General features: G+C 51.7%; 1 protein-coding gene across 2 annotated transcripts in view; it reads right to left on the bottom strand.

Annotated features, from left to right (window-relative positions):
• PI4KB (phosphatidylinositol 4-kinase beta) overlaps positions 1–25,087 on the bottom strand; it is a 55,022-nt gene that overhangs the window by 5,763 nt on the left and 24,172 nt on the right. The window contains exons 4-12 of one of the 2 annotated variants that reach the window (XM_063145717.1): positions 17,385–17,429; positions 9,038–9,265; positions 8,168–8,395; positions 6,883–6,992; positions 5,027–5,131; positions 3,639–3,762; positions 2,586–2,851; positions 1,387–1,519; positions 1,018–1,138 (exon numbers count right to left, since the gene is read on the bottom strand). In XM_063145717.1, the coding sequence (XP_063001787.1) occupies positions 1,018–1,138; positions 1,387–1,519; positions 2,586–2,851; positions 3,639–3,762; positions 5,027–5,131; positions 6,883–6,992; positions 8,168–8,395; positions 9,038–9,265; positions 17,385–17,429 (1,360 nt within the window). The remainder of the gene's footprint in view (positions 1–1,017; positions 1,139–1,386; positions 1,520–2,585; positions 2,852–3,638; positions 3,763–5,026; positions 5,132–6,882; positions 6,993–8,167; positions 8,396–9,037; positions 9,266–17,384; positions 17,430–25,087) is intronic. The other variant, XM_063145718.1, reaches the window with a different exon arrangement.

Here is a 25,087-nt window from a genome sequence, read left to right as displayed (position 1 = left end):
TCCTGATGTCCAGCCGGAATCTGGCTTCCTGTCACTTGAGCCCGTTATTCCGTGTCCTGCACTCTGGGAGGATCGAGAAGAGACCCCGGCCCTCCTCCTTGTGACAACCTTTCAAGTATTTGAAGAGTGCTCTCATGTCTCCCCTCCATCTTCTCTTCTCCAGGCTAAACATGCCCAGTTGTTTCAGCCTCTCTTCATAGGGCTTTGTTTCCAGACCCTTGATCATCCTGGTTGCCCTCCCTTTACCAGGTTCTCCATATATACAAATGACACCTGCTGACATTCCTTTTTCTATGCAACTGTTAAAGATACGAGAGCCCAGTCCTCCTTTCCATAGGGTCACCCTAGCGTATCTCCAAGCGCCGGATATGCTGGGGGTAAAGAGGGGATTAACCATCAGCGTCATGTGCTGTGTTTGTCAGCTTCCAGAGGCATCCGGTTAGGCTAGCACAGGTAACAGAATGCCGGTCTAGACAGACCTTTGGCCTGATTGAGCAAGGCAGTTTTCCTTTCTTATGGACTAGTAACTTATCCGATTCCGCTGCTCTCTCTCTCTCTCGACACTCACTGATGACCTGTGCTACAGTGGGAACCTGACTCCGCTGCGTTTCTCCCAAGGATCGCTGGCAACCTGGAGGACAAACTGATACAGGGGCTCTCATTACTTCAACGCTCCTTTCTGAACCTGCAGCTCTAGCACGCTTCGGCAGTTGACTGAAGGAAGGGCGAGAAAAGGTGCCGTTTTGAAGAACTCCTACCCCTGAGGTTTTAGCAGCACACGAGGTTTAATTAAAGGGAAGGTTCAACAACTAAAAGTGCTTTAAAATCGGCTTTAAAATTTGTTGGGGGTTGGGCAAAAGCTAGCCAGTTGGGTTTGGAGGTGGCCGAGCCCCAAAGGCCCCAGAATCCTTTGCCTTTGGTCGATCAACCGCCGGGGGAAACGTCCGGAGAAGACAGGGGCTGCTTGCTGAGCTGCACCCACCGGAGTCCTCCGAAGCAAAAACGACCCGCCCGTACCTTGCTGCATGATCTCCACAATTTGCACGACTTTGTCCATGTGCTTCCGAGCGGCGATGAGGCCTTGCAACATGAGCATCTTGTAGTAGTTAAACATGTCTCCGTCCAGGCCGCCCATGACCTGGGAAAGCAAGGAGACGGACTTCAAAAGGAGGGGAAGTGGGAGAGGAGGACGAAGGGAGGAAGGAGGGGACGTTTCTCTGCCCGAATACGTTGCTCGTTTCGGCGCTATCGGCCGTAAGGACCAGAGGTTACTGTTTCGGGGGGGCGGGTTCTTTCATGCCGAAACTCTTTCTGCTCAGCTGTGCCCCTTCCACAACAGGCCTTAGACCTGCTAGAGGTCCTTTTTTTTTGCTCTTCCCAACTTACATCGACGAACTCCGAGGTGAGCTTGAAGGCCGACGTCTCAAAACCGAGATTCCGGGGGGAGCTGGAGAGGATGAACCCAAAATCTATGTGGATGATGTGTCCATCTGCATCCAGGAGGATATTGCCATTGTGCCTTTTTTGCAGGGGTTGGAGAACAGGGGGGGGAGAATCAGTTGTGCTGCGTTTTGTAAGCGCCTCGTCGTAATTTCTAAACCTCCTCCCTCTTGGGCTGTCCTTCGTATTTTGCGCGGCACGGAGCCGAGAAAAAAAGCCTGTTCAACCCAGGACACCAGAGGTTGGGGGAGGCTTGACACTCAGGAGGTGAGTCCAGACCTGGGGACTCACTGACCGGGTTCGGACAACACGCTGCAGCTTGGCGTGGGTTATTTAACCCGCAACAAGCCGGAGCACCCACGGCTGAAGTGCGGGAGGGCGCCAAGTTGCATATTGTGTCATGCGAACCCAGAAAGCGTGGGTTACGTGAGGACTGAATCCTCAACAGACCATGGGTTATATGCAAGGGTTGCTTAACCCTCGCACAACCCACGCTCGCCAGGTTCACACGCCGTGACGATCCGCGAGCGAAGGTTGAGTGTTCAAAACGGCAGCTGCGCGGAAGCTGCGTCCCAGAACGCCTCGCCGTCGGGTTAAATAACCCACGGCGGGCTGCCGTGTCGTGCAAACAGCCCCACTGGTCCACACCTCCGCCTCGCAACCACAAACACTAGGACAGGTCTTCATGCTTTATGTCCCCAGCTTGGGGAAGGAAGCTTGTTTTGTTGAATCAGGAGTCAGAGACTACATCAACAAAAGCCTGCAGAAAGGGAACCACCTAATCCAATTTGCAATCCTTGGCATGTGCAGGTAGAAAAATGCCCCCTCCCTCCCGGGATTCCCCAGCCAGCCAGGCCGGGAGTCGTAGCACTTTCCCCGCCCCTGTCTCAAGACGCGTGGGATTGCGCCCAGAAGCTGAAGCCAGGGCCTGCTCCCCCAGAGCTCCTGCCCCTTCTGTTCAACGAGAGTGGCCCAAACCCGTTTCTTCTCTGCACCACCACACCCCAAATGCATCCAGAGCTCCTTCTCACTCTGAAACGGGCAGCCGTGGTTCTCCTCTCTCCCTCTCTCCTCCGATCCCTTCCAAATAATCCTGAGGCCTCGGGCGCCTCCTGCCCACCCGCTCCTCCGCCCCCACCGCTCACCTGTCTTTGACCTGGAGCAAGTAGCAGACCAGGCAGTAGCCGGCACAGCTCTGCACGAAGTTGCGCTGAGCTGTCAGAAAGGCCTCGGTGGTGTAGTTGCCGTGCTCCTGCAGGAAGTAGTCCAGCAGGGACAGCTGCGACTGCTTCTTGACCTGGTGGATGGAGACCGCGTTGACCACCGGCTCGATCATGCCGCTGTCGGCCGAGATGACGAGGATTTTGTAGGGCTTGATCCACAGGGGGACGCGCTCCTGCTCCCAGATGGACTGAAAGAGAAGGGAAAGGGCAGCTGGGGGCCTCCTGTGGCACGTCAGGAAAAAACGTCCTGACGGTTAGAGCGGTACGACAAAAGATCAGGAAAAACGTCCTGACGGTTAGAGCGGTACGACAAAACATCAGGGAAAACGTCCTGACGGTTAGAGCGGTACGACAAAACATCAGGAAAAAACATCCTGACGGTTAGAGCGGTACGACAAAACATTAGGAAAAAACATCCTGACGGTTAGAGCGGTACGACAAAACATCAGGAAAAACGTCCTGATGGTTAGAGTGGTATGACAAAAGATCAGGGAAAACGTCCTGACGGTTAGAGCGGTACAACAATGGAACCCCTGACCTAGGGAGATGGTGGGCTCTCCCACACATGAGGTCTCCAAGAGGCAGCTGGGCAGCCACCTGTCAGGGATGCTTAAAGGTGGATCTCTGCATTGAGCAGGGGGTTGGACTTGATGGCCTTAAGAGGACCCTTCCAACTCTACTACTATATGACTGGAACCCGCATATCCTCTCCAGCCATCTGGGGGCGCACCAGATTGGTGGAAAGTTGTTCCAGCGCGATGCACTGTTTGGAATTTTGTGTCGCATCGCTTATCGAAACAGTTTCGGCGACATCCGTTTTTGCAACTGAGCTTGCTGCTCTTGCCGCCGTTATCTGGGGTGGATTTCGCTCGGAGCTCCGTCGCTGCAGAGCCGGGGGGGGGGGGGGGGGAAGGGGGAATAATTCCACCGGAGCCGGCTCGGCGATGCACCCTGGCCGGCGCCTTTCCGCCTTACCTGCAGTTGCTTGAGAACCTGGAAGGCCAACAGTTCTTGCCGGAGGTCGTCGCCGCATTTCACAATCACGGAGAGGAGGCGCCAGTTGGGCAGGTGGCCGTACGGAGACCCCTCCCGGATCCTCCTGTGCAGAAACGGCAAAGAGAGACGGGTTGAGCTCTCTGGCCTCCGGCCTGCCCTCCTCGCTCGGGCTGTCGGCCTGGAAACCTCAAACCCCGGGAGGCTGGAAAACCTGGCGTCTGATTTTAATGGCAACGTAGGCCGAGGAGACAGATCTAACGGGTGGCTAAAGCTCCCTCTAGCGTCAGCCCCTCATTTAACACCTTTTTTAAAAAAAATCAACAATCACAACCAAGCCCATGTTTCGCCGGGCCTCTTTAATCTCCCATCAAAACTTTACACCAGTCTTCCCCAAGCTGGCTTCCCCCCTGATGTGGGTGATGGGAATTGTAGTCCAACAAATCGGTGGTGGTGGTGGTGGGGAGACAACCAGGATGGGAAAGACTGCTTCAGACTGTAAGCGTCTTGGAGCAAGACGACATGTCCTCTTGCTGCTCCTGTTAACCCTGTGAGGAGAGAGTGGAAGAACTGGGGACGTTTAGCCGGGAGAAGAGAAGACCGAGGGGAGACATGGTAGCCCTCTTCAAGGCCGTGAAACGTGGTCACACAGAGGAGGGCCAGGGTCTCTTCTCGGCCATCCCAGAGTGCAGAACACGGAATAACGGGCTCAAGTTGCAGGAAGCCAGATTCCGGCTGGATATCAGGAAAAATTTCCTGATTGTTAGAGCAGCATGACAATGGAACCAATGACCTAGGGAGGTGGTGGGCTCTCCCACACTAGAGGCAGCTGGACAGCAACCTGTCAGGGATGCTTGAAGGTGCATTAAAGGGGGTTGGACTCGATGGCCTTAGAGGCCCCTTCCAGCTCTACTATTCTATGAAAGCAACTAGCCCGGCGAAAGGTTTTAGGAAGTCTCAGATCTTTCTTCAGGATCCTCCGAAGCTGCTGTATCCTGAGTCAGAACATCTGTCCAGTTCAGGATGGCCGACGTTGACTGGCGGAGGCTCAGCTGGGTTTCTAGAGAGGGTTTCCCCCCCCCTCCCTATAGGTGCCTTAGGGTCTGGAGCCTTCCACGTGTAAAGTGTGATGGCTCTGCTGAGACCCATTTCCTCCGTAAGAGAAACCGGGCCGAGGCCTGCCGGTCGCCCCACCCGAGGCTCGCCACCCTGCTGGGAGCTAATCCCACTTGCTTGTCCATCGCCGGCTTATTCGTGGGCTGAACCACCCACCTCGGAGGTCAAAGCTGCCTGCCCTTTTCAGGTAAAGACAGGCCTGCCTGAGCCTCATAGGGGTCGCCGCTTGCCACACCCACCACCCACCCCTTTACCTGACTTTCTCCTGCCACGGCTCTTTCAGGGCAACAGCGGACGGATCCTCGGGGTCTCTCTTGAACGACGTCGGAGTGTGGGCGAGTTGCTCTGAGAGGCGTCTCCTGCAGAAAGGGGTGGGGAGTGTAAGATGAGCCCTGCCTTTCAGCAGATTTCACCGGGGTGGGGTGAGTTCCGTGGGCTCGGGAACCCGCTCCCGCGCAGAACCGGACACCTGTCGTCCTTTGGCTGTCGTTTAAAATGGGGGGAGGGGTTACGTTTCTGGACCTTGTGGCCGTTGGGGCTCGATGCTGTCCTGAATCCACACCACTCTCTAACCCTACTGCCTCTGTTTTGGGAGAAGGTGTTTCAGGTAATCAATCAGAATCAGGTTCAGAACTAGAAGACACAGCGCCAGACACCAGCCAGCCTGTACCAGTGGGAGAGGAAGCTCTCACAGGCGATTCCCCAGCTGGGAGTTAGCCCTCTCCAGAGCTTATCTCCTCAAGGCCAAATCCTACACGCTCAGTGGGAAGTGAGCTTTCTTCCGGAGGAGGGCGTCCCGACAAGCTAGTTGATGCTAGGGTCCGCCGGAAGCTGGAACGCACGGGGCGGAAGGAAGGTGTGAGAAAGTCAGTTAGATTACGCGAGAACCTGCCTCCGCCCCAGGTGCTCTGAAGTTACGGGCATTTGGGAAGTGGCTTCCTAGTCTTCTTGAGCGGACAATTGTCTCGCTTAGTTTGCATAGTTTTGCCTAGGGGGACGTTTCCAAGAGATTACTCTCTCTTCAGGTAGAAGAGATGTTCGCTGCTTAATAAAAGCTTTGTGAATTACCTAGCTGGCCTCGTCATTTGCCTCCCATAGAAAGCAGGAGCTTTCTGAGAAGCACGACAACCACGGTTGATTCTAACCATGCCATGTGGGGAGCACCCCCTCGATAACCAACCGTGGAGTTGACTATTAACCCAACATTGACTGTTATGTTTCCGAACGCAGTCATTTTCGCCTTATCACTCTAAAACAACGTGCACACTAATGGCTCTCTCTCTAAAATAGGAATAGTTAACTTGTTTCCAGATTATAACAAAATTCAGCTGAGGAGGGAGGGGGGGAGTGAAAACATATGAGGGCTTTTTCATGCAAAGCAGCAAAAAGGTTTCTTGGGAAGACCACGGAAAACTGATGATTGGCTTTTAAGGTAGAAAAACCCCTTTGATGTTGAAGACCAAGGCCCAGTTTGCACTTAACGGCAGTGTGGATTAATAATGTGGGTTAATTAAAACACAATTTGCAGAGGTGCGTGTGGCTGCCATTTTGATTGGACCACCCGGAAGTTGCTCTATGACGTCCGAATTTGTGGATGAAACAACCTACAACTAACCTATAATTAGCTGTTAGGTTAACGGTGGGTTGTTTAATCCACGATTAACCCATAATGCCTGGGTTCAGACATCACAGAGCAACCGCTGATCAGCCCAATCAGAGGGTGCGCATTCAAAACAGTGGCAGCATTATTTAATTGACCCCGCGATTTGCCGTCATTATGTGCGAACAGCATTCTGAGAATCAGGGCTTTCTGTGTTTTTTCCTAAAGGGAAGGACATTCTAGAGCTTAAGGCCAGGGGTGGGCGGGGGGGGGACCTCTGAGGAAAAACTCTGGCAGTGAGGGGAAATTCCTTTGTCCTTCTCACAAAGTTATGCAAGCGTTCACTATATTGGAATGCTAGATGCAGTTGCGGAATCTGGTGTCTCTCCTGGTGGAACTTTCCTGTCCCAGCCCTGAGGGAAACCCAGGAGGAGGATGGGAAATCCAGGCCCTCCTCCGTCGACCCTCATTTCCAGGAAGAGCACGTTTCTCTCCTGGGCTCCGGCTCACCTGATATCTCCGGCGGCTATGAAGACCGGCTCTTTGCTATCTTGGCTGGTGATGCTGTCCACGGAGAACTGGGAGATGTTGTCGCAGCTATTGGTGTGGATCTCAGGAAGCTAGAGGGGAGAGGAGACAAGGTGGGCTCCTTCAGCTTCGGTTTGCAGGAGGCGCCGTTGAAGGAACAACCCTTGCCTGAAAGATCTACGTTCAAGCTACGGCTGAAATCCTACGCTTGCCTAGGAAGCAATTTCTGTGGGAATCACGCAAGACTTACGGCGAAGCGAAAAGCATTAAAAGCATGTTCACAACTTTTTAAAAAAATCCTCAGGAATAATGCTGTGAAATTAGATCTTTTCCTCGCTTGCCCCACAAATTCCATTTTGGTTTCCCTAAACCATCCTTCCTCAACTCGGTGCCCTCCAGATGTGCTTGACTGCAACTCCCAGTATCCCTGTCCATGGGTGATGCGGGATGGGGCTGATGGGAGTTGAAGTCCAAAAGAACTGGAGAGCAGCAGGCTGGAGAAAGCTGGATCAACACATTACTTGTATAAAAAACAGCCTCTGGCTCTGTTCAACTCCACTCCCCACACAACACAGAACACACATGTTGTGTGACTGTGGGCGACCATGGAGTTGAGTAGAATCCATCGCGATGTTTGATTGACAGTTCCTCCGCCCTCTCTCCTCCCGATGCTATCCCATCAGGCATTGCTGCAGAAAAAAACCCAATCCCGGCAGCTCTCCTAGAGCGGCACTCGCTCCCTTCGCCGCTCTTGCCAGGGAACTCCGTAGCCGGTGGGAAAAGTCCACTCAACGCAACGGAAAACTCCACACAACAGTTGTGCACAGCGTGGATATTCAACATGGAGCGTTTCCCCCCAAAAAACACTCCACCGCGAGGTGGAGTTTCCCCGCCAGACAACACATTTCTCAACGGAGGTGTAAAAAACTCCACCGGGGAGTTTCCAAAACCATCGTTGAGAAACGCGTTGCCTGAACTGAGCCTCTGGGCTGCCTTCCTCCACGCGTTGCTTCTGCAAGTTGATTTCTAGCGGCCTGTTTTCCCTAGGAGTTATGAGGAAGAGGAGCAGGAAGAATTCGCCACTAGAGAAGAAGCAAGCGAGAGATACAAGGGAAGGGAGGAGAAGCTGTCAGCCAGAGCCTAACCCTCTGAGCCCTCTGCTTGTGTCAACACAGCTTCACACACGGCCTCTGAAAAGCCTGCCTCTCTCCCCACAACCCGCCCTAATATTTCCTTTTGGGAGGCCGGGGGGCGGGGTAAGGGGTACCTCCACCTGCAGCTCCCCGATGTCGTCCACGGACCAAGCCTCGTCGTCGTTGTCGTAATTGGGAACGGTGGTGAAGCTGCTGGCCCGCTGCTCGTGCGTGATCCCGCACTCCGGCAGGTTCTCCACGGACCGCGTGCTGCGGATGCGGTTCTCCGGGATCCGGGCCGGAACGTTAGTGGTGTCGAAGTTTTCACATTCAAGTACTTCCACGTAGATTAGGTAAGGAGCCTTGGGAAAGGAGAGAGGAGAAAGGGGAGGAATCCGGATGTGTTGAATTTACAACGTTTCGGGGGGGCAGAAAGGAAATTTGGGGGTGATCTTTGTGGGGGGGGGGAGTGGGCGATGCTTCTTTTGACCTTCACGGGCGGACTCGCAGCTTTGACCGTCCTAAGTTTAACATTCTTCTTTTAAGTTGCAGCTTTTGACGTAATGTCCTGGCTCTACGGCCTTAAAGGGACGGCTGTAGCTCAGCCCCTGCTTCCCATCCAAAAGGTCCTACATTCAATCCCTGGCAGGGCTGGGAAAGAAGCCGGCCCGAAACCCTGGAAACCTGCTGTTGCCAGTCTGTGTCTACAATACTGGGCTAGAGGAAGAGAAGGCCTAAAGGTAGCTTCCCAGGCGCTTTCTTTTTGCCGTTTTGCCCTTACGGGAGGTATATCGTGGCGTGAGAACAGGCTATGAGGAGGAGCTGGGTTTCAAACAGGGGCTGGCTACCTCCCTACCAGGGGTGCTGTGGCCACTGTCTTCCTGCACCAGCAGGGGGTGGGTCTGGAGGACCTCTGAGGTCCCCTCCAACTCTTCCAATTCTATGATTAACGTAAATTCGACTGAAACACATCCACTGTCCCGGCCGAGGTCGGGGGGACTTACTTTGTCCTTGGAGTTCAGCACCACCGCCTGGGTGTGGGGCACCCGCACCACATGGTGGTCAAATCCTGCGGTGGGGAGCCAGACGCGGGCCGGCAGCTTGTGGTTGAGCAGGGAGAGCTCCGAGATGAGGCGCTGGGTCTTCTGCTCTTTGGTGGGCAGCGTGGTCAGCCGCTTCCCGATGGCCATCAGCGACTTGATGAACTCTCGCTCGGGGGCGAGGCGGATGGGCTGCGCGGGGGGGTGGGGAAACGGGACGGAGGAGGGGTTAAAAGAAGAATCGGAGGGAGGGAGAATGAAAGAGAGACGTTGGAACCAAGTACGTGTGCGGAAGGGGCCTGCCTAGAGGACTCTCGCTCCGGAGCTATGAAGAGGCCGCCCGTTTTTTCCGGACATCGAGAGCACTTCCCCGCCCTGATCAAAGCCATCACGATTTTCAGGCAGCGGAGAGACAACGGCATGGCTAGATCCGTCTTCTAACTGCCACCAAGGCCTCTCCAGATGCCTCACAGAGCCGTGAATCCCTCTGCCTTCCGGGGATACAGCGAGCCCGGCTCTTCGGAGCCGTATTGAACGCGATGCGTTCATTCAGAAGCTCGCTTCCTCGTACAGCTTCTGGCTCAGAGGCTGCCTCTACGTTAGACCCTTCGTGTGCGTGTGGGGGGGGGGAGACACTTGGCACGGGTCTGACCATTGGCCGTTCTAGATGGGATCGTGGGGCCGTGGGGCCGCTTCTCTGCACTTTGAGCGGCTAGAGAGGAAGCCAGGACTTAACTGTCCCACAGCGGCTTGTTGGGGCGGCGGGGCAAACAGGTTTGGCCCCTGAACGGTGCGGAAAGAGCATTCCTCGTGCAACAAAACACGCAAACGCTGCGGTTTGTCAGGTAGCGCACAAGGGTGGGTGTTTAGTAACGGCAGAGGAAATGGGATTGGAAGGGGGGGGACTGATTAGACTATGCATCCAGGTTTAAGCACGTCCTCGGCCACCCCTGTTTCAAGGCTCACTGGAGCTGCACTCTTTTTCTTGCAAAACCGGAAGACCACCACCACCCACGCCGCCTCAAACTCAGCCAGGGTCTGACGTTAATGACAAAAGCCTTCCCAGGGCTGCTGACCCTCTTCCACTCACGCCGCTCCGCTTTAGTGCAGAATGGCGTCCGTCTCTTGAACAGCCAGCAGAGGGTGCAAAAAAGCTAGGAATCTTTTGAACTAACGCTGAGCTGACCTGTGTGGGGTTATGAGGAGTCCAAATTGTTCATATGTGCCAGCATCTATTTCCACCCACTCACCCCGCTCCTCAGCAAGGCAGAGAAAACTGCGTGCACACTATTCTTCAGACTACAACCCCCCCCATTATCCATGCCAGTTAGGCTGATCTGGAAGGCGGCTCCTTATTCCAGCCTGCTGGGTCCGTAACTCCCGTTCCAAAAGACATGGGCCCGTGATTTAAAACCGCCACCACAAAAGCCCGTTTCCTGCATACGCCTTTTTAGAAAGAGAACAGGAGCAGCTAACAGAATTGAACAGGTTCCTGGTTCAAAGGTCAGCTCAGCCAAATCCTTAGCGGGGAGGGGGCTGAAAGGAAGACCTTCACCGTCTCCCTGCAACACAGTGGAAAGAATAGAAGCAGAGCGCTTTGGACAATGGAAAACCACTTATACAAATGTTAAAATATCACTACGGATGATTATTAAACATTGAGGGCAGCTTCGAGCAACAACTGGACTTTATAATTTTAAAAACGGGATCAACCGTTGCTTGCGTGTTTCTTCTTACGTGCAGAGTCTGAAGAGTCTAAAGACTCCGACCTTGCAGACCTCATGGCTTCAACGCCGTCAGCCTCCTTACCCCTGGCTTGAGGCTAATGTCTCTTGACGAAGAGACCTGGAGCTCTCAAAAGCTTGCTTATTTGGGGGCGACCTTCGAGTTGGCTTAATCAAGGCATAGAACACCTATGGAGCTTGGAATTTACGTCCGCTTTTCGGGCAGAGATCTGTTTCCCCACCCGACCCCGTCCTAATCCTTCTAAGGCGAGACCCGGCTTCGCTTCACTTATCCCAGGAAAAGCAGTTCGCGGATAAGCCCGGGGAGTTTCGGCTATCGGGCGGTATAAAAATGCAATAAATAAATAAATAAAATGAGCCATTCCCGCTGCCACCACCAAAACCAAGCGGCGCGAACAGAGAGTCATGCACAAAAAGGAAAGGCCACAACCGAATCAAGCAGCGGAAAAGGGAGCGAAGGAGCAAAGACGTTGAAGACAAAGAAAGCAAGCCTGCCTTGTTTGGTGGCAGGGAGTTCCTCGCAGTCCACGTTAAAGAAGCAACAAGGCTTGGGCCCGCCCCCAAGCAACCACGTCCGAGGGACGTGGCCACACCTGACGGAACAGGAACGCTTAGAGCCACGGACATTATTGCAGGGTTTCATCCGGTGCACCCCTCCGCCCAGGCTCCAACGCAGCAAACGCGTTCTCAGCCGTCCCTGCTTGTATTAGGGGGGGGGAAAGCAGAGCGCGGAAAGGAGCAGGTGAATGTGGAATAATTATGAGCGTACGGAATTGCACGTGTTTAAGGCTTCGGTTAGCAGACTGGGCACGCAGGGCATGTGCTTAAAAAAGAAAGCTCTAAGCGCTGTAAATAACAGCAACAACTATTAATAATAACTAATACGTTTACGTTGGGGATGAGGATTGAAGGCTTTTTAAGCCAAAAGCTGCACAGCGATGGAACTATGCACAATTGCGTTTGCTTAAAATTATCCTTTATTTCACGCTTTCCCCTCCAGGTGGACTGGGAATATATTACCCACCGGCATGGCCAATGGCAGCTTGCTCACCCTCTCTAAAGGGTGATTGTAAGCTCCTTGGGGCTTGTATTATTTATGATAGCACGAAGGACGCTGGTAGCATGGAAAGCTACCAAAAACCACCAACAGGAAGCAAGAAAACCCCAATTCCTCTCTCCCCCACCCCCCACCCATATAACTAGCAGGCCACGGCATCCAGAGGGCTAAATAACCAGACTGATTATGGTAGGGTGACCCTATGAAAAGGAGGACCGGGCTCCTGTACCTTTAACAGTTGCATAGAAAAGGGAATTTCAGCAGGTGTCATTTGTATATATGGAGAACCTGGTGGAATTCCCTCTTCATCACAACCGTTAAAGCTGCCCTCTTTTAAATCTGGTCACTCTAGTATAGCTCCTGCAGCTTTAACAGTTGTGATAAAGAGGGGATTTCACTGGGTTCTCCCTATATACAAATGACACCTGCTGAAATCCCCTTTTCTATGCAACTGTTAAAGTCGCAGGAGCTCTGTCCTCCTTTCCATATGGTCACCCTAGATTATGGAATACTATCATACATGCATGGCAAAGCCTTGAGACTCCCACATTAGGAAGAAGAATTCAGCCGACGGGGAGATGTTGCTGATTGGAACAACTGAAAGAATGGATTTAAAGGTAATTTGCCCCCTGCCCCTGCCACCACGATGGTTTAAACAAGCCGCCGTGGTTTGCACCGTATGCTGGGTGCCCACAGGTCTCCGTTCCATAACCCATCCCTCACTCATAAGTTGCTGCATTGTCCGAACCCCGGAGAGGGGGTGTTATTGGTGGTGTTCAACAAACTGTCCAGAACCCGTGGGATATTTTAGGATTGGGAGAGGCTTGTTAACCACGCCATCAACCCATGCTTGCCGGGTTCAGATGACCCGAAACCCTACAAGCCGGGATTGAGTTACGAAAACGATCGTGCGAACCAGGCCACGGAGACATTATCGAGCAGAGTAACTTAAAAGGCTCCCCAAAGCCCTCCCCAAAACTCATTTGTCCACTCTGCCCTCCGACACAAGGTGTAAGGAGGAGAAATCTGCTGGGAGGGGGGGAAAACGGGACATGAAGAATGATTGGAAGAGCAAGATTTGAACAGAAAGAGAGAGAAAAAAACTGATTTTAATTGCTGTATGTGCAAAACAGAAACAGCTGCAAATCCATACCAACACATGACGTGCTAAATTAAAAAAAAGAATTTGTTTAAAGCAGCAGAGAACAGCATTTCCTCTTTCATCTGGAACTTGAGCAACGAGAAGAGGAGGCCGGGGAAAAATATTCAATTGCAGGTACGTGCTTTTTTCTTTCATTCATTTCCCCCGGTTTTTGCTTATTTAAAGGCTGCATCTTCAAGGCAGGTCACTTTTGACAAGATCCCCCCACATCGCACCCCCAGAGAGAGGGCTGAGGGTACGCTGCATTTGACGACAGCGATCTTTCCACAATGTGTGTGGGTGGGTGGGTGTCTCAGGTTGCAAAACTCTGCAACACAATTCAGTTTGCAAAACCAACCCCATTTCTGCAAGCTCAAGGGAGGAGTAAACTCTTGGGAGTTGAAGAATTGGAAGCTAAATTTGCTTTCCCCTCTGCGTTCCTGTAGGCAGGAGCTGTCTGCCTTTTAAAACCTGTGTAAAGTACTCAGAACATTGTAGTTGCTTTAGCAATGAACGAATAGTAGTAATACTGGAATGCAGTGTAGACCTTTCAAGTCTAACTTTGCAGCATTAAGGACTAGCAACTTTATTTAAAGACAAAAATGAAACCTGAGGCAGTCAACGCTGTACCAATTATCTGAACGCACGCAGGGCTGTTCTTTGTGTACAAACATGCGTATGGCTCTCACGTATAGAGAGGGGGGGGGACAGGCCTTATAGCTTCCTTTCCCAACCTGGTGCGCACAGGCAGATGTGCTGGACTATCCTAGCTAGGGTATTGCAGTCTAGCACATCTGGAAGGCACCAGCTTGGGAAAGCTTTACAGTTTGGGGGACTAATAAAATGACAAGCAAATTCTGGTTTTAAAAACAAGAGATCCGTTTCTTTTAAAGCCCGTGAAACGTATGGTTTCCAGCTATCACGGAATCATAGCATAGCTGAGTTCGAAGTGGCCTCTACGGCCATCAAGTCCAACCCCCTGCTCGATGCAGGAATCTACCCTAAAGTATCCCTGACAGGTGGCTGTCCAGATGCATCTTGAAGGCCTCTAGTGTGGAAGAGCCCACTACCTCCCTAGGTCATGGGTTCCATTGGCGTACTGCTCTAACAGTCAGGAAGTTTTTCCTGATGTTTTGTCGTACTGCTCTGTCAGAAAGTTTTTCCTGATGTCTAGCCGGAATCTGGCTTCCTGTCACTTCAGCCCATTATTCCATGTCTTGGACTCTGGGATGATGGAGAAGAGATCCTGGCCCTCCTCTGTGTGACAACTTTTCAGGTATTTGAAGAGCACTATCATGTCTCCCTTCTCTTCTCCAGGCTAAACATTTATCAACTCCATGTGCTCCGCCAAGTTCGCCCCTTTCTGTCAGAGGCTGATCTTACCACCGCAGTCCAGGCCCTGGGTCTTTCCAGACTGGACTATTGCAACCTGTTGTATGCAGGGCTTCCCTTGAAGCAAATCCAACGCCTACAGGCTGTTCAAAATGCAGCAGCCAGGTTGGTCAAGGGGCTCCCGAAGTGGTCTTCTATCACTTTGGTGCTTCAAGAGCTCCGGTGGCTGCTAGGGTGCGCTACAAGGTTTTGTTGACCATGTATAAAGCCCTGCATTGCTTGGGTCTTGGATACCTGAGCACTCGCCTTTCTCCTGTACCTCACCATTGGCAGACTCGCTCTCAGGAGCAGGGTGCCCTGATGGTCCCCCGCTACAAATTGGAATGTGCGGGGGCCAGGGCTTTTTCAGTGGCTGGCCCCCGGTTATGGAACAATGTGCCCCTGGAGATTAGACAGGCTCCCACTCTCAATTGCTTCAAACGCCTTTGTAAGGCGTTTTTATTTTCACAAGAGTCTGGGCAGGGGGTGGTTTAAATTGGGGTTGAGGGCTTTTAATGGTTTGAGGGTGAGGGTTTTAAAGGAATTGTTTTAATGTGGGTTGAGGGTTTTAATGGAATTGTTTTATATGTTATTGTAAAGCGCCTCGATGCCAGAAATGGTGAGGCGGCGCTAGAAAAATGCTTTAAATAAAAAATAAATAAACATGCCCAGGTCTTTCAGTCTCTGGTCATACAGCTTTGGTTCCAGACTCGTGATCATCCACTTTGCCCTCCTCTGAACACGCTCCAGCTTGTTTGCATCCTTGAAGTGTGGTGCCCAGAACTGCACACAGTACTCTAGATGAGGCCTAACCAGGGCCGAATAGAGAGGAACCAGTACCTCACGTGATTTGGAAGCTATACTTCTATTAATGCAGCCCAAAATGGCATTTGCCTTTCTTGCAGCCATATCGCACTGTTGGCTCATATTCAGCTTGTGATCTACAACAATTCCAAGATCCTTCTCGCTTGTAGTATTGCTGAGCCGGGGATCCCCCATCTTGTAACTGCGCATTTGGTTTCTTTTTCCTGGGCGCAGAACTTGGCATTTATCTCTATTGAATTTCGTTCCGTTGTTTTCAGCCCTATCACTAGCTGAACATTCCTGCAAGCCCAGTGACATGAAAAATGAAACCGTTACCAGCTTCTTACTTCTGATGGTGACGGAACAGCCACGTGCTTCAACGCTGCATGGCATTTTCTGATCGGTCAGCCGCCCGGAGCCCCTTTTTAGGCTATGACTTTTTATAAGAAATTTGAGGGGAGGGAACAACGTGGAAAAGGGATGTTTTATACACTGTTTGCTTTGACAGAGACCTCAAACTCTAGGCACAAGAGAAAAGGATGGCTGGGCAGCACCCGAACAGACAAGCAACAACTAAATGAAAAGACGCGGTTTAAAACCCTACAAATTTGCTGCTGCTCCGGTCATGACTGTTATTGCAAAGTCACTTTGGGCGCAGATCTGTCTAGAAGAGGGGGGGTGTTGGGACTTCTTTCAGGCCGAGGGCCAAAATTCACCTGCAGAGAAGCTTTTGTGGGGGTGGGGCGCAGCCTAGAATCATAGAATAGCAGAGCTGGAAGGGGCCTACAAGGCCATGGAGTCCAACCCCCTGCTCAATGCAGGAACCCACCCTAAAGCATCCCTGACAGATGGTGGTCCAGCTGCCTCTTGAATGCCTCTAGGGTGGGAGAGCCCACCACCTCCCAAGGTCACTGGTTCCATTGTCGTACTGCTCTAACAGTCAGGAAGTTTTTCCTGACGTCCAGCTGGAATCTGGCTTCCTGTCACTTGAGCCCGTTATTCTGTGTCCTGCACTCTGCGAGGATTGAGAAGAGATCCTGGCCCTCCTCTGTGTGACAACCTTTCAAGTATTTGAGGATATCATGTCTCCCCTCAATCTTCTCTTCTCCAGGCTAAACAGGCCCTGTTCTTTCAGTCTCTCTTCATAGGGCTTTGTTTCCAGACCCCTGATCATCCTGGTTGCCCTCCTCTGAACCCGCTCCAGCTTGTCTGCGTCCTTCTTGAATTGTGGAGCCCAGAACTGGACGCAATACTCTAGATGAGGCCTAACCAGGGCCGAATAGAGAGGAACCAGTACCTCCCGTGATTTGGAAGCTCTACTTCTTTTAATGCAGCCCAAAATAGCATTTGCCTTTCTTGCAGCCATATCGCACTGTTGGCTCCTATTCAGCTTGTGATCTACAGCAATTCCAAGATCCTTCTCGTTTGTAGTATTGCTGAGCCAAGTATCCCCCATCTTGTAACTGTGCGTTTGGTTTCTATTTCCTAGATGTAGAATGATGGGCAGAGCCGAAAACGCCAGGCTGTTTTAGTTTAAGGCTCTCACTGACAGTTACTCAGACTTAGAAGCAGCCAACTGTTTAGAATGAAGGAAGAAAAAGCATAAAAGACAAGAAACTACTGTCGGCTAGCAAAAAGAGGCATGGTCACCTCAGGAACCTAAGGGGGCCAGGCGGATATTCTGGGGGGAGGGGTCGTCCCGTAGGCTTGACGCCTGGCCCCCCTAGTCTAAAAAACAGTTAAGACATCTTTATGATAAGGAAGACACTTCCTGCTGTGGCATGCAGAGCTCCAGACCTCCCCTTCCGCAGCTGCGGCTCAAACGGAGCTGGCCATGCACGTGGTGGCGTGCGAGCGGAGACGAAGACAGAGGCATGGAAGTGAAGGACGTTGGATCGGCCAAAGGCCCAGCCAGAAACGACGCCCGGCAGTGCAGCGTTCGGCCTGCCGGCAGCGTGGGTGGACAGAGAGAGGGGGGAGGGATCTGCCTTTGCGGTTGTGCGAGAGGCATTTGCCGCGGTGACCGGCGGCTCAGCCAAGCGGCTTGAGAGGACGACAGAGAGGAAATGCTGCTGCTGAAGAAAGGAGGACATTGAAATCATCATCATCATCATCACAAGAGGGAGGAGAGAAGAAGAGGCAGTCAGCCCAGTTGCTGGGGCAGAAGGGAAAGCTAAACACGGGGCCACTTACGGAGCAAAATGATCTATCAAGGCTTTCCGCACTCGATGACAATTCCTGGGAAATGAATGACAGGTAGGGAGGGAGGTAGAGTATTTTTTTTTTTTTTGGAAGGAAGGAAGGAAGGGTGGGAGGAAAGTTGAGGAGAAAAAAGGCAAGAGTTTAAAACCAGCTGTATGTACTTCCTCTTCCCCCCACCCTCCCTTTAACACAGATCAAGGTACTGGAAGAAGCTGTTTTCTCTTCCCCCCCCCCCAGAAAATCAACTGGATCCTTCTGTCCTCCTGCCTGTGCCCAGGAGATCAAAGCCAGCATTTGCTCCCAACACAGAAGAGGTGGATGAATCTGAACTCCTGCAAGCCTCTATCCCTTGGCGCCTGGTAGACTGCACTAGCATGGGAAGCTCTATTTCGCCCTCCCGATTCCTGCTAGCTTATTCGAAGGTTATCTAAGCGGGTGGCACTTCCCCACATGACGTGGAAATCAAGTTCCGTACGTTCTCGGGAAGAAGACGGACACTTGGGAGGGCACAGCTGGCAGGAGGAAGAGAAGCAGAGAACACAGGTGGTGGGGTGGGTGTAAAGATAGCAACCAACCATGCCTTTGAAACAACCTTCCCATCCCAATCTCCTCCAGATGTTTTGCTGGGGGGGGTGTAGTCCAAAACATCTGGAGGGCACCTGGTTGGAGAAGGCTGCTTTAAGATATGGGCTGGGGAAAATGCTACTTGCAAGTTTCCAGTCTTCAAAACTCAAGAGGGTTAAAACTTCACTTTTCTTACAGGAAAAACTTGGTATATCTCCAGAATTCAAGTTCTCTGGGTCAGCGGCCAGATCCGTGCAGAATTTGACGGCTGAGGGGAACAGCCTCCCTCACACAGCGTCAAAGGTGGGAGATCTTTTCAGCCTGATCTACCTCACTGGGCTGTTGTGAGAACATTTGCGGGGCGACGACGACAGCGTGGTGGAAGCAGAGAACTATGCAAACTGCCCTGAACTTTCCGGAGGAAGCGCATGATAAAAACACAGAAATAAATAAATAAATAAATAAAACTCCAGAACAACCGGCTTGCGACAGGCAAAACGGGTTGTTACTTAACAGGCAGCAGTTTACGAGAAGGACGAGAACGTCTGCGTGATAAGAGAGGAACAGTCACGGACGGACACACACACACCCCACCGTTAAGTTCATCCTCTCTGTTTCTCACACACAACCTCTTTTGCAACTTCCAGAGTTCCACACTCACCCACCCCACCCATTCTGCACACTGCAAGTCAATTGCTTCACTTCTCCAAAAAGAAATTTTAAAAGGGCCAGCGTTTTACCTGAGCCGTGGCTCAGCAGGGCATAGAAATTCAATTTATTTATTTATTAAGTGCATCTTTAAATAGAAAAGGGAAAGGAAATCCAAAAAGCAGGCCGCGTGGGTGGCTGGCAAGTAGCTTGAATCCTGTTCCTTCTCCTGAAGAATTAACCCCGCCAAGTTCCCCGCACCCGCCCTCCATCCAGCCACCAGAAAATCCGAGACTCATTCTGCTAAGTCAAGACTGCCAGGCCCTTAACGACAGGCAGAAGCTTCTCAATAGCCACTTGCCTGGTCGCCTTGGGTAACTCTCAACCACCTCCAGGCGATCGACACAGAGACGCTTTGCAGAAGTTGCTTCGCCCCAATCCCTGCAAGGCCACACGCAACAGATGAAGCACAGCGTGGCCTAACACACGGAGAAGCAGGCTAGAAAGGCGGTTTGAGGCGCCGGTTCAGCGGGCCAAAGCCCAGAAGCCCTTTTCTTGCACAGCTTTTATATTTATTAAAACCCAAACGCTGCAAATATTGTTCTTTTCCACACCTCCCTCCGTTCTACGATATTCCTTTTGGAGATGGGGGGGGGGGGAGCAAGCAGATCTGGGCGCGGGATTCCAAATGTGGAGGAGAAGAAGATGAGGAGAAAATGGGCCAAGTTGGGAAATGTGGGGTGAGCAGCAGACGAGAAGCCACAAAGATGCTTCTAGGGCAAGGGTGCGAATACTGGAGTTATCTGCAGAGCCTTTGAGCGAGTGACGCAGCAAACCACTGCATGGACTTCGACCCACTCTTATTAACTGGCGATTAATGAGGCTTTTCCGCTTGCAATCCCACAAGGACGGGGGCAGCGAGGAAGGGATGAATTGACAACTGTTTCCTCCCCACAACCCTATCTGCACAGCCTGCTTCTCCCAGTACTGAGATCGCTCTTGTTACACACACACACACACACACACACAGTAGGATTGCATTCTTTCCAATCACACAAAATAACTGGGCCAGATCACACAATCGAAACCCAACCTGCGCACCCTCGGCAGCCCAGTTTATTGAAAACAGAAGGAACGAGGCAGGCAAGCCACAGACAGGGGGACTGTCTGGCCAAGTCACGGAGAGGGCAGAAATGGTTGGAATGCTGGTTTGCATTTGAAAAAGGCCCAAAAGCTGAGTGAGGGGTGAGGGGTGGGGGGAGCCAGGGCGCCTGGGTCCGCTGCGGAGATGGAAAAGGAATGAATTGAAACAGGAACACTGGCCCAGTGACACACACGCACACACACACGGCCTCTGGACACAGCTCAGTGCATGCAACTCAATGTCCTGTTCTTTTGGCTTTCAGCTCCCCTAAGCCCCACCCAGCAGGGCAATGGTCAGGGATTATGGGAGTTGCAGTCCACAACATTTGGAGGGTTGCCTCTCCCTGTGGGCTAGGGACTCAGTGAAATCCTCCTCCTCAAGCTCTTACTTAGCCCACCTTGGGCTGGCTGAAGGGGAAGAGGGTGGGTTTGGGGAAGGGCAGAACGGGGCTCTGGATTGCCTCTCCCCGTGGGATGCATTAATAGAAGTATAGCTTCCAAATCACGGGAGGTCCTGGTTCCTCTCTATTCGGCTCTGGTTAGGCCTCATCTAGAGTATTGCGTCCAGTTCTGGGCTCCACAATTCAAGAAGGACGCAGACAAGCTAGAGCGTGTTCAGAGGAGGGCAACCAGGATGATCAGGGGTCTGGAAACAAAGCCCTATGAAGAGAGACTGAAAGAACTGGGCATGTTGAGCCTGGAGAAGAGAAGATTGAGGGGAGACATGAGAGCACTCTTCAAATACTTGAAAGGTTGTCACACAGAGGAGGGCCAGGATCTCTTCTCGATCCTCCCGGAGTGCAGGATACAGAATCATGGGCTCAAGTGACAGGAAGCCAGATTCCAGCTGGACATCAGGAAAAACTTCCTGACTGTTAAAGCAGTATGACAATGGAATCAGTTACCTAGGGAGGTGGTGGGCTCTCCCACACTAGAGGCCTTCAAGAGGCAGCTGGACAACCATCTGTCAGGGATGCTTTAGGGTGGATTCCTGCACTGAGCAGGGGGTTGGACTCGATGGCCTTGTAGGCCCCTTCCAACTCTGCTATTCTATGATTCTATGATTCCTTTGAGCCTTGTCTGCAGCTCAGCTAGCCTTCCTCAACCAGAGGCCTTCTAAACAGGCTGGGCTACAACTCCTACTGGCTAAGCTGGCAGGGTAGAATGGGTACTGTAGTCCTGGAGGGTGCCATGTTGGGGAAGGCAGAGTTATTTATTTTTATTTATTTATTTATTTATTTATCATACTTATACCCCGCTCCTCAGCCAAAAAAGGCTCTCAGTTATGCGTTGATGCACAGCACTCTTCAAAGGGGGTGGGATCCAGCCTGGCCTTCCGGGCGTGGATCCGTTCGACTGACGCCCCCATCTAAATTTCACCTGGTTTCCAAACCCAAGAGGAAACCGCTACGGTGACGAGGGCACCCTTCCGTCTTCCGCTGAGGTGAGTCATTCTGAATCAGCTCTCTCTCTCTCCCGGGCCTCTCCCTCAGTCGCTGCAGAAACCCAACAACCAAGGGAAGGGGGCAACGTTCCCTGCACAAAGGTTGCCGGGCGCGTGTCGTCACAGGGCCGGCTCTCTGCTCTCAAGTTACAGGCAGGGAGAGCGCCAGGCAGGAAGACCAACCACCAGGAAACCAGGCCCTGAAATACTACCTGCTCAGGTGCAAATGCCGCTTGGGAGGGTGGGGGTTGACATGCTCTGCTTGCGCACCTTGAGGCTCAACTGGATATCTATGAGACCAAAACAAGGATTCTTATTCTGGCACCTTTAGATCTCACAGGGTTATTGTGAGGCTAAAAAGGACCCCCCCCCCCAAGGGGACTTTCAGAGTCCAGATTCTTCTACATCTGAATTCTACATCTCCATTTATAACTGTGAATTCTACATCTCCATTTATAACTGGCCTCTTAAAAGATCAAATGGCACCTGGGGAAAAAATATGTCAAGAGGTTCTGAAGGATATACGAGCCCAAACTGGAAGTGATTGGAAAGACAGGGGTGTTTTAAAACACTCTTGCCTGTATCCCAACGGGTCAAAAAATATATAAAGGCATAGTTCAATTGACATTCACAAGTCAAGTGCAATTGTCAGACTTTTTTTTGGAATTTGCTGTGTAACTTCAAAGTCTCTTTTAAATGGGGTAAGCCTCAAAATACACAGAATTGTAGCTCAAATTTGGCTCAGAATAAGAAGTCTGCAGAAAGTATAACCCATCAGAACAGCACATTTAATGTCTCAACTAAGATAAAAGGGACCCCCCCTAAGGGGAAGATTATCGCATAGTTAAATTATGGAACTCGCTACCACAAGATGTAGTGATGGCCACCAATCTGGATGGCTTTAAAAGGGGGTTGGATCAATTCCTGGAGGCAAAGGCTATCCATGGCTACTAGCCCTGACGGTTGTGTGCTACCTCCAGTATTCGAGGCAATAAGCCTGTGTGCACCAGTTGCTGGGGAACATGGGCAGGAGGGTGCTGTTGCACCATGTCTTGCTTTGTTGGTCCCTGGCCGACAGCTGGTTGGCCACTGTGTGAACCGAGTGCTGGACTATATGGACCCTTGGTCTGATCCAGCAGGGCGCTATGTTCTTATGAAGATCAGGAGGAACATGGTAATACTACAGCTATTAACATGGACGGTCTCCAATCGTAAGTCCAGATATTCAATATTTTGGAAGACACTGGCATAGGGTTGCTCCCCACCCAGGCCAGGCCAAAGATCCCAGCGATCCGCTGTCACCCATCACAGCCACTCGGCAAACAAGACCGCTGAGGCATGCCAGTCAGTCCCCTACATGCCATCTCACAAGGCTGCCTTCACGGATGGAATTTGCTGGCAGGGATGAAGAGATCTGGGGGCGAGTGGGCGCAAAGGACCACCCCCAGCCAAGCTGCTGGGATTACGAGGGCAGCTGAAATAACTTTTTATTGCACTTCATTCGTCTCCTCTCCCGTGTCAACCAGAACGCATTCGCGCTGAGAGTTTCTGCGTACAAGGGCTTATTTAACCTGAAAAAGGAGGCGGTGGCATCCCTGACGACACAGCTCATCTGACTTGTGTCCCAATAGGAGGGGAAGCGAAGCCTGGCTGGATCAGATCAAAGGTCTGTCCAGTTCAGCTTCTGGGAAGCTCGTGGGAAAGGCCAAAGCAGGACATGAAGGGAAACAGCCGTTCTGTTTCCACCTCCCCACCTTGAGAAGCTAGTGGCCTGGTTCAGAGCAAACCAGGACCAACCATGCTAGTGCCAGAAACCTTGGATATTGCACAGCAAACACACTGCCACTCTGCCGGAAGCTGAAAAGGGAACACATTACGGCAGCTAAGCAGACCTGTGGTTTATTACAGGTGCAAAATATAAGACCCACTCTTTTTGGGGGGGGGGCGGGGAAGGGGGAGACTTGCTGAGCCCCGTGGTTAAAAAGAAAAGCGTGCCGTGAGGACGCTTCCAGAAGTCATCAAGAGCAACACGGTCAACAGCATTACGGACGGAGTGCCTTAAATATTCCGAAGCACCGCGATCCCAAGCTCCTGCCGCCCAGGAAAAAGCAAAATCTTGCCATCTGGAGGGGAAACCCCCCCCACACACACACACACGTTTCAAAGTCCTGGCTTCCAGATTTTAGGGGTGAGGGTGAGGCACTTTGGACTCCCCACTTTCAATTATACAAACGTGATTTTGCTACAAGGTGCCAACTAAGCAGGGGAGGAGAGCTGAGGTAGAAATGAAAACCAACACAGCACCTTCCTGGGCTTGTCTCCACCTGCCATTTATCCCGGGGTGTTCACGAGCACAGCTGATCCCAGGGTAAACCGGGGACGAGAACTCAGTTCCCCTGGGATAGCTGGGACTGCTTTTGTCCTGTCCCCCTGTCCATCCGTCCCCTGCTGTCTCGGAACCATTCCGAGCTCAGCGGGCGGTGTGGCCCTCCCTCCTGGGGTCCTTCAACTTCCCCACGAGTAGTGGGGCTCAGGCAACGGGCACAGAGCTGTGCGGGGGGGGGTGAGGGGGAGAGCATTTTCGCCATCTTTGGGATGGTGCTCGGCGTCTTCCAGCACAGAGTTTGTTAGGGTTGTTTTTTTAAATCGTTCTTTCACGCAGGATCGCAACTGCGCAAACGTCTCCTCTTTTAAAAAACATATATGTCGCCCTGGAACGTCCCTTTTTACTTCCGAGACAGCTCACTGGTGTGCGGCCCCTGAGGAACGATCCCAGAAGTGGAAAACCCCGAGATCGTCCCTCCCCACTCCCCAAAGGGCTGAAGGTTGTAGACGAGCCCTCAAGACTCAGAGGCCCTGCTCAGCAACTATCCAAACTTCTCTGGTTGGTCTCTAGCTCACCTTCGCAGTCCCGAGGACTAGAAACTTGCTTAGAAACCAGAAGAAAAGATGAGCAGGGCCAGTTGGTTCTGCACCGATGAATTATTATTTAATTTATTTATTAAAACATTTCCATCTTGCCCTATTATCAATGGGATCTCAGGGATCTCACAATGGGTTCACACAGATAAAATCAGAACACAGCACCATGTACGTTGATGGTGCTATATAAATAAATTCAAGAAGCACGCAGACAAGCTGGAGCGTGTTCAGAGGAGGGCAAGGAGGATGATCAGGGGTCTGGAAACAAATCCCTATGAAGAGAGACTGAAAGAACTGGGCATGTTTAGCCTGGAGAAGAGAAGATGGAGGGGAGACAGGATAGCACTCTTCAAACACTTAAAAGGTTGTCACACAGAGGAGGGCCAGGATCCCTTCTCGATCCTCCCAGAGTGCAGGACACAGAATAACAGGCTCAAGTTAAAGGAAGCCAGATTCCGGCTGGACATCAGGAAAAACTTCCTGACTGTTAGAGCAGTACGACAATGGAAGCAGTGACCTAGGGAGGTTGTGGGCTCTCCCACCCTAGAGGCCTTCAAGAGGCAGCTGGACAACCATCTGTCAGGGATGCTTTAGGGTGAATTCCTGCATTGAGCAGGGGGTTGGACTCAATGGCCTTGTAGGCCCCTTCCAACTCTGCTATTCTATGATTCTATGAAATAAATAATAATAGAATATAAACATAAATAATTTACACAGCTAAAAACGTATTAAATCGTTAATTTAAAAGCAATAAAACAATTAAAATAAATTGAAACTAAGTGTAACCATGGAGAATTTAGGCCTTGAAGGCTTTGATAAAAAGCCATGTTTTAACTTGGCGCCAGTCGGGCTTCCAAGGGGAGGGCATTCCACAAGCAGGGGGCCACGACAAAGAAGGCCCTCTCCCACCTCCCACCATAATGTATATCTCGCGTTGGTGGGACGTGAAGGAGGGCTCCTCCAACAGATCTCA

This window comes from Elgaria multicarinata, chromosome 21 (assembly GCF_023053635.1).
Source record: "Elgaria multicarinata webbii isolate HBS135686 ecotype San Diego chromosome 21, rElgMul1.1.pri, whole genome shotgun sequence".
NCBI lineage: Eukaryota > Metazoa > Chordata > Lepidosauria > Squamata > Anguidae > Elgaria > Elgaria multicarinata.
Note: the sequence above shows the minus strand (reverse complement) of the source record. Positions and strands in the feature narration are given on the sequence as shown.